A 15,000-nucleotide genomic window follows, 5' to 3' on the forward strand; every position below is an offset into this window, starting at 1 on the left:
TAAAGGAATCACATTTTCCTGTAGAAGCCCACATTATAGCTTGAGATGAGATGAAAGTATCAAATTCCTAATACAGTGGCACCTCAATATTCAAATTTAATCTGCTCTGGGAGGCTGTTCAAATAGCAAATTGTATGAATATTGAATAAATTTTTCTGTAAGAAATAATGCAAATTGGATTAATCTGTTTGAGACCCCCCAAAATTACCTATTACAAAACATTTTCAGTGAAAATATTGCTTATTTAAACCTGTATAATATATGCATGCATAAAATTACACATGAAAACTATAAAAACAATGAATACATAAAATAAATGGAAATTTAACTGCACTTTACTTTTACCAAGGAGTGCTGATGGCCTAAGAGGAAGGTGGAGAGATGTTATTGTTTGGAAAGGGTGTTACCCATAAAAACATCAGGTAACTGCCAGTCTAATGTTTTTTTTTTCTGTGCAGCAGTACTTGATGATGGGGATGCACTAGCATTTTTTTTCTTTACTAAAGAAGCTGTTCAATGTTGTCTGCTTTTAATGACATTACAGAACTTTTTTAAAGTGGTCAGCAACGTTGTCATTGAACAGGTTAATGCTCCTATTCACAACAGTAATGTTAGGATGCCATTTTTCCACCAGTCTGACCCAAATGGTAACAGTTCCTTAATTTATGCAGTGGAAATGTTGCCCTTACTGCTTCCCTTCTCTTCAGAAGAAGAAATTTCCTCAGCCACTTCTTGCTGCTCCTTGTGCAGGTCTTAGTTTTTCTGTGGCAAGCTCATTCTTGTGATCCTCGTCTAACTCCTCTACATCATTGTCCATTTCCAAATCCATGGACTGATCCAGTAAAACAATGTCTGACACAATCTAGCCATAATTTCTTCCAGGCAGAGTTAATTGCCATGAAAAAATTCTGTGTAATCTCTGCTTCAGAGGTCACTTCAAATTGCCTTTTAAACATTGCTTTTGTGCAAAGTTTGTTAAAATTGGGAATTACCTGCTGGTCCCTGGGTTGGATAAGAGTGGTGGTACTTAGGGGCAAGAACTTTAATGAAGCTGTGTTATCCGCCAAATTTCACTCCAAGCCTGGAGGGTGAGCAGGACCATTGTCCATTACCAGAAGTGTTCATAATGGTAATTTTTTTCCGCAAGGTGGAGAGGGTTTCGGAGGCCAGTGCCCCTGTGGCCTGGTTTGTGACCAGGCCTCGTGTCGTGGTGGAATCGGGGCCTGGTCAACAAGGCTGTTACTGTTGGCCACACGTAAACAGACGTACCACAGCCCAGCTGATCAGGTACTGACTTTAGGTGTCTGTCCAAAGCCTTCTTGAAGACAGCCAGGGGTCTGTTGGTAATCTCCATTATGTATGCTGAGAGGCAGTTGAACATTCTTGGGTCCTTGACACTTAGTGTTCTCTTATCGTACTGCTTCACACTTGGGGCAAGTACTTCATGTAAGCACTCGGTGAAGAACTGCCTTATTATCCAAGCTTTACTATTAGCCCTCCACATTACACTATTTACTCTTTATCACAATGTTTTTCTTAAGCACCCTTGGATTTTCAAAGGATACACTAGCAGCAGTTTAAATTTGCAGTCCCCACTAACATTATCACACAGCAAGAGTGTTAGCCTGTCTTTCATGAGCTTGTCCTGGTAATGATTTTTCTTGTGTGATGTAGGTTTTCTTGGACATTCACTTCCAATTTTAAATTCCCTAACAAAATTTTCAGCATCTGTTAGCACTGGCAGCCTCCCCATGCCTTGGTACACTATGAATCCCACTCCTCTTTTTAAACCTATCAAACCAGCCCCTACTTGCCTTAAATTCATCACTTTCAACACCATTTCCTGGGGTGTCTTGCCTAACATCACTATACAACTCTTGCTTTTTCACAAATTATTGTTTCAGAAATGCTGTCACCATCAAGTTGTTTTTTGTTAATCCACGCTAATAAGTTTTTTCCATCTCTTCAATTATGTGACCTTTTTCTAAAGAATTTTCACCCCTTTTGCCATATCAGCCTCTTTCACTGCCTTTCCATTTTTCAAAATGGACAGTATGGTGGGTTTTACCATACATTGAGTGGCCAGGTCCGACACACGTGTTCCACTTTGCAGCGAGTTCTTTTTTCACTTTAATTGTTGTTTTCACTGCTTTCTTTTGAGACTTGTTTGGATAACTTCTCTTTTGGGGCCATGATTACTTATTTTCAATGAAAATATTAAAACACCACAGAATAACAATGAAATACCAAAAAGTTTGTTTATACGAACGATGTGTAACCCTTTGAGGGTACACAAATAACCCCCACAGAGAAGAGCTTACGACGTTGTTTCGGTCCAACTTGGACCATTTATAGTGTGACTTTGTAAATGGTCAGTTGGACCGAAATGTCGTCGTAAGCTTCTCTTCTATGTGCGGGTTATTTGTGTATTGTTCCAGTCATGGTATTGTGCCTTTTTTTGTTATCTTTTGAGGCTTTTGAGGGTCCGTCACGTAGTTCCACAGCTTTGAAGCCAAGGTCCAAGCCATAGTTCTATGCCATGAGCTCAGCTCACTTAGGTAAGCTGTGAGCAGTAAATTTGGGCCTAGATATGAGAGAATACATCTGTGCGGTAAGTGTGAGCCATATAAAACAATTCCTGCAGCACGCAATGCATGAGAAAAAAACTGAGACCGTGTTTTTTATATCAAAACCGTGACTTTGCAATGTATTTTCGTATGTTTTTTTACGGTAGTATTCGCGGTTTCTTGATCTCATTTGATAGAATGGAAGATACAGTGGAACCTCAAATTTCGAACTTAATCCGTTCCAGGAGCTAGTTCTAAATTCGAAAAGTCTGAAATTCGAAGCAATATTTCCCACAAGAAATAATGGAAATACAATTAATCCGTTCCAGAAACCCAAAAATATTCACACAAAAAATACGTTTTATAGAGATAAATTACAGTTTTACATACAACATATACAGTGGACCCCCGCTTAACGATCACCTCCCAATGCGACCAATTATGTAAGTGTATTTATGTAAGTGCGTTTGTACGTGTATGTTTGGGGGTCTGAAATGAACTAATCTACTTCACAATATTCCTTATGGGAACAAATTCGGTTAGTATTGGCACCTGAACATACTTCTGGAATGAAAAAGTATCGTTAACCGGGGGTCCACTGTACTATAGTTTTTAATTATGTATAGTAATACATATAAAATAACATTTTTACTTAATTTTATTGAAGATTGGTGATGGCATTTGGAAGGTAGGGAGGAGGAGAGAGGGAGTTGGGATTAGTGTTTGGAAGGAGAATCCCCCTCCATGAGGACTTCAGGTAAAGCCCTCTCTGAGGTTACTTCCCTTCTGTCTTTTAATGCCACTAGGACCAGCTTGAGTCACTGGACCCCTGTCTCACAAAATAACTGTGCACAGACCTCTGTTTCTGGCACCTCTTTAACATTTCCCTAAAATGGGACATGGTTCTGTCACTGAACTTGTTGCAAAGATGTCTTGTTTCAGCTTGCTCAGGGTGGTACTTCTGCACAAACATTTGGACATCATTCCACTCTCATACTTCTGTATTTCCTTCTTCACATCTATGGTGTTTCTCACTTCCTTTACCACAGGGATACCACTAACCAGTTTCTTTGGGCCCATGGCAGGTTATTTCACAGTCCCACAAGCACTAAACACAATGAAATAATCGTAAAATGTGTGAATAAGAGTGCAGGTTAGTGTTCACTCAAGCATAAACAAAGCTAGACTGCTCACGGCGCCTGTGCGGGGACGCGGGCAGAGCAGTCCGGTGGACAGGTCCCGTACCCGGCGGTCTGAAAATAGGGGCGCTTTCAATAAGGACACAGTTTGCCTGAAAAAAGGGTCCTATTTTTGAAACATTCAATATGTGATATGTTCGATTTTTGAGGTTCCACTGTATGTTACAGAAATAGAGATGATTTTGATTGGTTTTAGTACTGAAAATAGCTTGAAATTGAGATCAAAGTAGTGGAAATGTTAAATTTTTGCCGATGTTCGAGGGCAAAAAAAAAAAATGTCCAATACGTCAGCTGGTGGGTCTGATGTGCGTTCACGAATGCGGTGATATTATTTATACAGTTATTACAATATTGCATAACAGTAAATCTTCTGTTTTTTTTTTGGTGTGGATAAAAATTCATTGTGAATAAAAAATCAAAGTGGAATTCATTTGTAAAGCATGGAAACGTAACTAAAAAAAAACAGAGGAAATGTTAATTTAGTGCCAGGGATGCCTGCCTTGTTTATTCTGGACCCTATTTTGAAATTGGAATATTTTGAACTTTGTGTGACATTGGCCAAATTACTGATTTCCAATCACTTTATTGGGTAGTTGAAATACAGTAGTTGATTGGGCGATTTCTTGTGCTCGATAAAATAGAAGTAATGCTGGCAAAATAGCTAAGAATTTGGTCAACTGGAATAATGTAATTGGCCTAAAATGGGAGACAAAGTGGACAAATTCACCAACTTGTAAATATCACTGACTCGTCAAAATTCGTGAGAGCTTAATTTTGTCAGTTTTCCATCAAATTTCGTACTTTTTTTTTATTACTTTCAGAAAAAGATTCTATACCATTTCATAAGGAAAAATTTTTTTAAAAATTCTTGGACCCTGTGGACAAGTTTCAGATTGGGGGTCTGCACCCTGAAAGGGTTAACAAATGAAAGCTGATGAGAGATTGAGCATGTGATGCTTTTTCATTGGACTTCATCCAGATGGACTGTTTTGTTTAGGTCGAATAACGGGGCAACATCCGAAAACAGTCAAATTTTTCTCAGAAGTTGGGCGAATATAGAGTTGTATGAATATAAGGACTTACGAATATTGAGGTTCCACTGTAATTTTTTATTGATGAAATTTAAAAAAATATGCACTGGTACTCATTAGAGATGAGTACCAGTGCATAGTAGTAGTAGTATACTGGTGATATGCCTCCCATTTTATTAGTGGATAACATAGGTAGTAGGTTGGTAGACAGCAACCACCCAGGGAAGTACTACCGTCCTGCCAGATGACTGTGAAACAGAAACCTGTAACTGTTTTGCATGATGGTAGGATTGCTGGTGTCTTTTTCTGTCTCATAAACACGCTAGATAACAGGGATATCTTGCTACTCCAATTTACACTTTGGTCACACTTCACAGACATGCACATGCATATATACATACATACATCTAGGTTTTTCTCCTTTTTCTACATAGCTCTTGTTCTTCTTTATTTCTTCTATTGTCCATGGGGAAGTGGAAAAGAATCTTTCCTCCGTAAGCCATGCGTGTCGTATGAGGCGACTAAAATGCCGGGAGCAATGGGCTAGTAACCCCTCCTCCTGTAGACATTTACTAAAAAAGAGAAGAAGAAAAACTTTATAAAACTGGGATGCTTGAATGTGCGTGGATGTAGTGCAGATGACAAGAAACAGATGATTGCTGATGTTATGAATGAAAAGAAGTTGGATGTCCTGGCCCTAAGCGAAACAAAGCTGAAGGGGGTAGGGGAGTTTCGGTGGGTGGAAATAAATGGGATTAAATCTGGAGTATCTGAGAGAGTTAGAGCAAAGGAAGGGGTAGCAGTAATGTTGAATGATCAGTTATGGAAGGAGAAAAGAGAATATGAATGTGTAAATGCAAGAATTATGTGGATTAAAGTAAAGGTTGGATGCGAGAAGTGGGTCATAATAAGCGTGTATGCACCTGGAGAAGAGAGGAATGCAGAGGAGAGAGAGAGATTTTGGGGGATGTTAAGTGAATGTATAGGAGCCTTTTAACCAAGTGAGAGAGTAATTGTGGTAGGGGACCTGAATGCTAAAGTAGGAGAAACTTTTAGAGAGGGTGTGGTAGGTAAGTTTGGGGTGCCAGGTGTAAATGATAATGGGAGCCCTTTGATTTAACTTTATATAGAAAGGGGTTTAGTTATAGATAATACATATTTTAAGAAAAAGAGGATAAATAAGTATACAAGATATGATGTAGGGCGAAATGACAGTAGTTTGTTGGATTATGTATTGGTAGATAAAAGACTGTTGAGTAGACTTCAGGATGTACATGTTTATAGAGGGGCCACAGATAGATCACTTTCTAGTTGTAGCTACACTGAGAGTAAAAGGTAGATGGGATACAAGGAGAATAGAAGCATCAGGGAAGAGAGAGGTGAAGGTTTATAAACTAAAAGAGGAGGCAGTTAGGGAAAGATATAAACAGCTATTGGAGGATAGATGGGCTAATGAGAGCATAGGCAATGGGATCGAAGAGGTATGGGGTAGGTTTAAAAATGTAGTGTTAGTGTTCAGCAGAAGTTTGTGGTTACAGGAAAGTGGGTGCGGGAGGGAAGAGGAGCGATTGGTGGAATGATGATGTAAAGAGAGTAGTAAGGGAGAAAAAGTTAGCATATGAGAAGTTTTTACAAAGTAGAAGTGATGCAAGGAGGGAAGAGTATATGGAGAAAAAGAGAGAGGTTAAGAGAGTGGTGAAGCAATGTAAAAAGAGAGCAAATGAGAGAGTGGGTGAGATGTTATCAACAAATTTTGTTGAAAATAAGAAAAAGTTTTGGAGTGAGATTAACAAGTTAAGGAAGCCTAGAGAACAAATGGATTTGTCAGTTAAAAATAGGAGAGGAGAGTTATTAAATGGAGAGTTAGAGGTATTGGGAAGATGGAGGGAATATTTTGAGGAATTGTTAAATGTTGATGAAGATAGGGAAGCTGTGATTTCGTGTATAGGGCAGGGAGGAATAACATCTTGTAGGAGTGAGGAAGAGCCAGTTGTGAGTGTGGGGGAAGTTCGTGAGGCAGTAGGTAAAATGAAAGGGGGTAAGGCAGCCGGGATTGATGGGATAAAGATAGAAATGTTAAAAGCAGGTGGGGATATAGTTTTTGAGTGGTTGGTGCAATTATTTAATAAATGTATGGAAGAGGGTAAGGTACCTAGGGATTGGCAGAGAGCATGCATAGTTCCTTTGTATAAAGGCAAAGGGGACAGAAGAGAGTGCAAAAATTATAGGGGGATAAGTCTGTTGAGTATACCTGGTAAAGTGTATGGTAGAGTTATTATTGAAAGAATTAAAAGTAAGACGGAGAATAGGATAGCAGATGAACAAGGAGGCTTTAGGAAAGGTAGGGGGTGTGTGGACCAGGTGTTTACAGTGAAACATATAAGTGAACAGTATTTAGATAAGGCTAAAGAGGTCTTTGTGGCATTTATGGATTTGGGTGAACAGTATTTAGATAAGGCTAAAGAGGTCTTTGTGGCATTTATGGATTTGGAAAAGGCGTATGACAGGGTGGATAGGGGGGCAATGTGGCAGATGTTGCAGGTGTATGGTGTAGGAGGTAGGTTACTGAAAGCAGTGAAGAGTTTTTACGAGGATAGTGAGGCTCAAGTTAGAGTACATAGGAAAGAGGGAAATTATTTCCCAGTAAAAGTAGGCCTTAGACAAGGATGTGTGATGTCACCGTGGTTGTTTAATATATTTATAGATGGGGTTGTAAGAGAAGTAAATGCAAGGGTCTTGACAAGAGGCGTGGAGTTAAAAGATAAAGAATCACACATAAAGTGGGAGTTGTCACAGTTGCTCTTTGCTGATGACACTGTGCTCTTGGGAGATTCTGAAGAGAAGTTGCAGAGATTGGTGGATGAATTTGGTAGGGTGTGCAAGAGAAGAAAATTAAAAGTGAATACAGGAAAGAGTAAGGTTATGAGGATAACAAAAATATTAGGTGATGAAAGATTGGATATCAGATTGGAGGGAGAGAGTATGGAGGAGGTGAATGTATTCAGATATTTGGGAGTGGACGTGTCAGCGGATGGGTCTATGAAGGATGAGGTGAATCATAGAACTGATGAGGGGAAAAGGGTGAGTGGTGTACTTAGGAGTCTGTGGAGACAAAGAACTTTGTCCTTGGAGGCAAAGAGGGGAATGTATGAGAGTATAGTTTTACCAACACTCTTATATGGGTGTGAAGCATGGGTGATGAAAGTTGCAGCGAGGAGAAGGCTGGAGGCAGTGGAGATGTCATGTCTGAGGGCAATGTGTGGTGTGAATATAATGCAGAGAATTCGTAGTTTGGAAGTTAGGAGGAGGTGCGGGATTACCAAAACTGTTGTCCAGAGGGCTGAGGAAGGGTTGTTGAGGTGGTTCGGACATGTAGAGAGAATGGAGCGAAACAGAATGACTTCAAGAGTGTATCAGTCTGTAGTGGAAGGAAGGCGGGGTAGGGGTCGGCCTAGGAAAGGTTGGAGGGAGGGGGTAAAGGAGGTTTTGTGTGCGAGGGGCTTGGACTTCCAGCAGGCGTGCGTGAGCGTGTTTGATAGGAGTGAATGGAGACGAATGGTTTTTAATACTTGACGTGCTGTTGGAGTGTGAGCAAAGTAACATTTATGAAGGGGTTCAGGGAAACCGGCAGGCCGGACTTGAGTCCTGGAGATGGGAAGTACAGTGCCTGCACTCTGAAGGAGGGGTGTTAATGTTGCAGTTTAAAAACTGTAGTGTAAAGCACCCTTCTGGCAAGACAGTGATGGAGTGAATGATGGTGAAAGTTTTTCTTTTTCGGGCCACCCTGCCTTGGTGGGAATCGGCCAGTGTGATAATAAAAAAAAATAAGAAACTTAAAAATTTTCAATGTATTAAGAGATGTTTCACATTGATTTTATTGTTGAACTGAAGGGTTAAGACAGCCATTTGGTCATTGCACTCTTTCAACCAGACAATAGTCTGCTTATGAGCCTTATTCTTCAACCCAAAAGTAACAAAAAACATGGTATGATACTTCTTTTATCCTGATAATTTTTTCATGGATTTTTGAGTTATGCACTTACATAGTGGGAGGAATCATATTACTATGACTGCTTAACAATGGACTTGTCTCTAGTAAGTGGAGGATGGAGTGCTGATAGTGCAGTATGTAATAATGACATGCTTCTTGCTTCTCAGACATGATCAGACCCCCTCTTGAGGTGATCAACAATTTATATAAATATTATCTCCACTTTCCTCGTATTATAACTGATGAAGAGGATGTGAAAATACTGTCAACTGCTCATGTAGAAATAGCCGATTCACTTCTGTCTGTGGAGACTTGTTAGGTGATAAACAATATACGTATTTAACCCTTTCAGTGTCGGTCCTGTAATATTTCGCCTTGAGAGCCAGTGTCTGTCCCATAATACTATGCCAAAATTCTAGCTCCTTCAGATCTGGTGAAAGAAAGCTGGTAAGCCTGCATATGAAAGAATGGGTGTGTGTGTGGTCAGTGTGCACAGTATAAAAAAAATTCTGCAGCACGCAGTGCATAATGAGAAAAAAAAAAAACTCGATGTTTTTGGTTTAAAACAGCGGCTTTGCAGTGTATTTTCGTATGGTATTTGATATCAAGAAATGATCATTAAGCAGGGGGATCCATGTAGTATATGTGCAGAAATTTTTTTATGCATTGATGGTAAAAGCATTAGAAAGGCAGGTTGTTTATGCAGGTGAAGCACTTGATCAAACTTTACTGATGGTGACTTTAGTTAAATTCTTTATACACCTACACCTTCCTCTAATTATTATTATTAAAATCAAAGCTAAACATTAAACCCACAAGGGTCATGCAAACCTAATATAAAGCTACAAATCAAACTTTTCACTTGACCATGGAGTTAGCTTGTAGTTTGGATGTGAGCTCTTAGCGTTTGCAGTTACTCTGAATATAGTACAGTGGTACCTTGACTTAAGAGTTTAACTTGTTCCGTGACAGTGCTCGTAACCCAATTTGCTCGTATATCAAATCAATTTTCCTCGTTGAAATTAAAATGCTTTTAATCCGTTCCAGCCCCGAAGAACCACCCCAATTTTTTCGTTAGGGGGTTTTTAAATAAGAAAAATGTATTTATAAATAAGAAATATTGTATACTCCACCCACCACCCTCACTATTCCACCCACCACCATGAATACTCCACCCTTCTTAATGTTTCTAGAAAAACTGAGTGTTGAAATGGAGGTTACCGCTTCCCCAGATTTATACAAGAACCAAACCAAGGACAAGGTGCCTCGCTACAATCTGGAATTAGTGTGGGAGTATTATCCTTCCAATTATGTCTTAGAAGAGCGTGTGGGATGGGACGAAGTACCTGACATTTCTCTGGGTACAGCATTGGATCTTACTCAGATACGCCGCCAATTAGTGATGGCATATCTGGAGTTCGCTCGTAACTTGGATTTTGGCTTGCAACTCGAAGCAAAAAATCGATGGAGTGACAGCTCATAACTCGAAAGACTCCCAAGTTGGGGCACTCGTAAGTCAAGGTACCACTGTATAGTGATACCTATCAGTAATGGACTAATAGGAGAAAGAAGCATGTGCAGTAATGCCAATTGTCTGTAATTCCTGAATTGTGGAATTAATATTTTCATGATCATTTGGCTCTCTTCTGAAATAGTGGACTGGTCCACTTATGCAGAAGACAACCAGATGCTAGGAATATGGGTATTGTAACCTGTAGTACTACAGTACAGTTATGTACTGTATAGTAATTTATAGAACTATGTAATTTGCATTAATTTTACTTACCTTGTCGTGGTGGAGAGATGGGGGTGTAAACTGCCATGATTGATATTGGTGACTGAGTAACTTTTATTCTGAGTTAGTTAGTTGTAAAGGTCGACAACCCGATAACCTTAACCCACTTCCTTTCCCCTCCCTTTTTAATATGTAAAACTTGGTTCACATAATTAATATTACATGTTTTTTCTTGGATTATATCCCCCATATTTAACAAGTGATAGGTGTATAGATAATTGATGATTTCTCTCTAACATTAGAATCTCTTAATTTTCTTTTTACAGAAAAATGCGACGGGGGGCTGGCAGCACAGTTATCATTTCTAGCACAAGTTCTTCAAAAAAATCAGTACGCAAATCTACTACAAACTAAGTCGAGTTAAGGTTGATAATTTATTGTTTAAACTCTTCCACATATACTCTTTAAATGACTAGGAATAGACTAATTTGCCCTTAGAAATATTTTAATATGTAGTCACATAGTAAAAATATAAGCATTATTATAAATTATCGTACTAGCCTTGCCCTGTATCAAAACTGATCAGATATTCTTAACAGATGGTTCCATTGTGTCGCCCACTACTTGTAATATTTCTTTCAGTAGATTAACTCTTACTCCTTGCTATGTTTTTCTTCCTATAGATTATCACCTACTCTGCTGTATTTATTCCAGTAGATTGGCACCCATTGCTTGCCATTTGTTCTGGTAAATTATTGTCCATTACTCATTGTATTGCTCCAGTAGATTATCACCCACTCCCTCTTGTATTTATTTTAGTAAATTGTCTCCAACTCTGGTTGCATTTAAAGCTTGATGGATGTAGTAAGGTTTTTAATTAAAATATTTTGGTTAATGAATATATGATACCTGGATGTTTGCATCAAAACTGATGAAAGAGCAAAGTGGTGTGATTGGCAAGTCTTCCACCAAATGTTTAAACATGGTATGATTATGAATGCTCTCGAGTAAAGTTTAGATAGTTTGAAATGTGAGAATCTTCATTCATATACACTTGTATGATTTTTAACACACAAGTGAATAAAATGCTTGCAATTCACTTTTTTTTTTTTAAGTGTTAGGTGCAAAAACTAATGTGGTATATTGTTTTTACTTGTTAGCTCTTAAGAGTTTACTTGTTTCTAGATTCTGTATGCACAGGTCACTACATGAAAGAATTCTTTCGACAAACTGGCTATATCCCACTGAGGCAGGGTGGCCCAAAAAGAAAATAGCAAGTTTCTCTTTTTAAATATAGTAACATACAGGAGAAGGGGTTACTAGTTACTTGCTCCTGGCATTTTAGTCACCTCTTACGACGAGCATGGCTTACACAGAATTCTGTTCCACTTCTCCCTAGAGAACATGAAAGAATTAGTGCTTAAATGTGTTCATTCTGCCAGTGACGTGCAAGAGAGTAAGGATGACATGTTTCATTTGTCATATTTAGTAGATCATATAATTTAAGGATGCTAATCCAGAACTGTAAAAAGTACCCACATCCTCAATCTTTAGATATTCATAAATTTGTCTTCTTACTCATCCCCTCTTTTGTACTATCTTGGCTTCCTTTAGATTTCTTTTTCTAAATGCTATATTCCCAAGTGAACTTCACTAAATTTTTACTCGATTAATTGCATCGACTATTCGCTCCACATGCTTTTATACTTTTCATCCTATTTTCAGCGTTGCACTTAGCAAGTCTCAAGTACTACAGATACATTGTTAGTGCCATAATTAGTTCTATGAAGTTCCACATTATGCATACATATATACTAGCCATGTTAGATTCACACTGCACCAATATATGAGGCACGTTTATCAGTTGACTTTCACTGACGTCCTTGACTCGTGTTAAAACTTTATATTAAGTTTGGCCTCCATATCCACTACTACATTTTTCTAACAGTATTGTCCATATATAAATGTAAGCCTTCTTCTTTTCCTATTTTTTTTTTTATGCTCTCTGATTTTTGTACATATTTTCAAAGGTTTCCTTGTTCATTCATAACTGAAAATGGAGAAGAGTTCAAAAATACTGTGGTTAATGGCTGTAAATGGTAATGTGTTAGGAGAGGCATGGTAATTGTATATCTGCCATGTGTGTCATCTAGATGCCTCATTTGTTGCCAGGTTAAATTAAAAATATCAAGATATGGGATTGTTATAACCAGAAGTTATGGTTCACGCCTTCAGTACAGTATTCTTGTATATATGATGATGTCATTAAATATAGTAATGTGTGATCAGAGACAGCTAGGAAAGACAGGAAAAATGTGCAGTGAATAATGTAATAACTGGAATATTGAGAATGGACAGTTTTGTATGAAACGTTAGTTTATTCCTTCTCTGTGATTACTGTACTGTATTATTATAATCAAAGGGGAAGCACTAAGCCCATAGGATTATACAGTGCCTGTTGGGGGGGGGGGGGGAATGTGGAAGGTATTCAGGCTCAATTCAGGGAACTGGAACACAGATCCAATTCCCTAGATCAAGAGCCCCTCACCAGCCTCAATGAACCTTCCTTGAGGGGAATACTGTACTGTACTGATGGTTTAGTCCATCACATGACCAACATGCTGTCAGCTTATTTTATACCATGAGGCTTCATGTCCTCTAAGGGTGATTGCATTGTCAAATATATTACTTATCCTATGATAAAGCAAGGCATTGTTAAAATACTAATAAAAGATTGAATTCAGCAAAAGGTTATATGGGCTGAATAAATTAAAATACATACATACAAGGAACCATAGAATGTATTGTACATTAAACATTTCTTTAGTTTGATCTTGTTAAAATATTGCTTGTAAAAGTGTGAAATTGATAACTAAAACTCCAGATTTTGAGGTATCATTTGTTGGATGACACAGGAATTAAGTATGTGATAGCTTATGTAGGAAAATGATGTATGAGGTTGCCACAACAGGTGAATATAACACAAGTTCGGTAAATCATTCCATAGCACTTCATTTATGTGGAAAACATCAAGTCTTGTGTGTGTGTGTGTGTGTGTGTGTATATATATATATATTATATATATATATTATATAAATATATTATATAAATATATTATATAAATATATTATATAAATATATTATATAAATATATTATATAAATATATTATATATATATATATATATATTATATATATATATATATATATATATATATATATATATATATATATATATATATATATATATATATATATATATATATATATATATATATATATATATATATATATATATATATATATATATATATATATATATATATATATATATATATTATATATATATATATATATATATATATTATATATATATATATATATATATTATATATATATATATATATATTATATATATATATATATATATATATATTATATATATATATATATATATTATATATATATATATATATTATATATATATATATATATATTATATATATATATATATATATATATATATATATATATATATATATATATATATATATATATATTATATATATATATATATATATATTATATATATTTATATATATATATATATATATATATATATATATATATATATATATATATATATATATATATATCTTCTCTACCTAATACCTATATATATATATATATTTTCCCTTGGCTTTCTTAACTTGTTTAACTCACTCCAAAATTTTTTCTTATTTTCATTAAAATTTCTTGACAGTGCCTCTCCCACTCTATCATCTGCTCTCCTTTTGCACTCTCTCACCACTCTCTTTACCTTTCTTTTACTCTCCATATATTCTGCTCTTCTTATAACACTTCTGCTTTGTAAAAACCTCTCATAAGCTACCTTTTTCTCTTTTATCACACCCTTTACTTCATCATTCCACCAATCACTCCTCTTTCCTCCTGCACCCACCCTCCTATAACCACAAACTTCTGCCCCACATTCTAATACTGCATTTTTAAAACTATTCCAACCCTCTTCAACCCCCCCATTACTCATCTTTGCACTATCCCACCTTTCTGCTAATAGTCGCTTATATCTCGCCCGAACTTCCTCCTCCCTTAGTTTATACACTTTCACCTCCCTCTTACTTGTTGTTGCCATCTTCCTCTTTTCCCATCTACCTCTTACTCTAACTGTAGCTACAGCTAAATAATGATCCGATATATCAGTTGCCCCTCTATAAAACATGTACATCCTGGAGCCTACCCATCAACCTTTTATCCACCAATACATAATCTAATAAACTACTTTCATTACGTGCTACATCATACCTTGTATATTTATTTATCCTCTTTTTCATAAAATATGTATTACTTATTACCAAATTTCTTTCTACACATAGCTCAATTAAAGGCTCCCCATTTACATTTACCCCTGGCACCCCAAATTTACCTACTACTCCCTCCATAACATTTTTACCCACTTT

General features: G+C 36.8%; 1 protein-coding gene across 3 annotated transcripts in view; it reads left to right on the forward strand.

Moving 5' to 3' along the window:
* LOC128690923 (uro-adherence factor A) overlaps window positions 1-11,632 on the forward strand; it is a 52,005-nt gene extending 40,373 nt beyond the window's left edge. For all 3 annotated transcript variants that reach the window (XM_053779706.2, XM_070088372.1, XM_053779707.2), the window contains one exon: window positions 10,850-11,632. In XM_053779706.2, coding sequence (XP_053635681.2) covers window positions 10,850-10,937 — 88 coding nt within the window. In that variant the 3' untranslated portion in view covers window positions 10,938-11,632. The remainder of the gene's footprint in view (window positions 1-10,849) is intronic.
* Window positions 11,633-15,000: the final 3,368 nt, after the last annotated feature.

The sequence above is a fragment of the Cherax quadricarinatus genome, chromosome 24 (genome assembly GCF_038502225.1).
Source record: "Cherax quadricarinatus isolate ZL_2023a chromosome 24, ASM3850222v1, whole genome shotgun sequence".
Classification (NCBI taxonomy): domain Eukaryota; kingdom Metazoa; phylum Arthropoda; class Malacostraca; order Decapoda; family Parastacidae; genus Cherax; species Cherax quadricarinatus.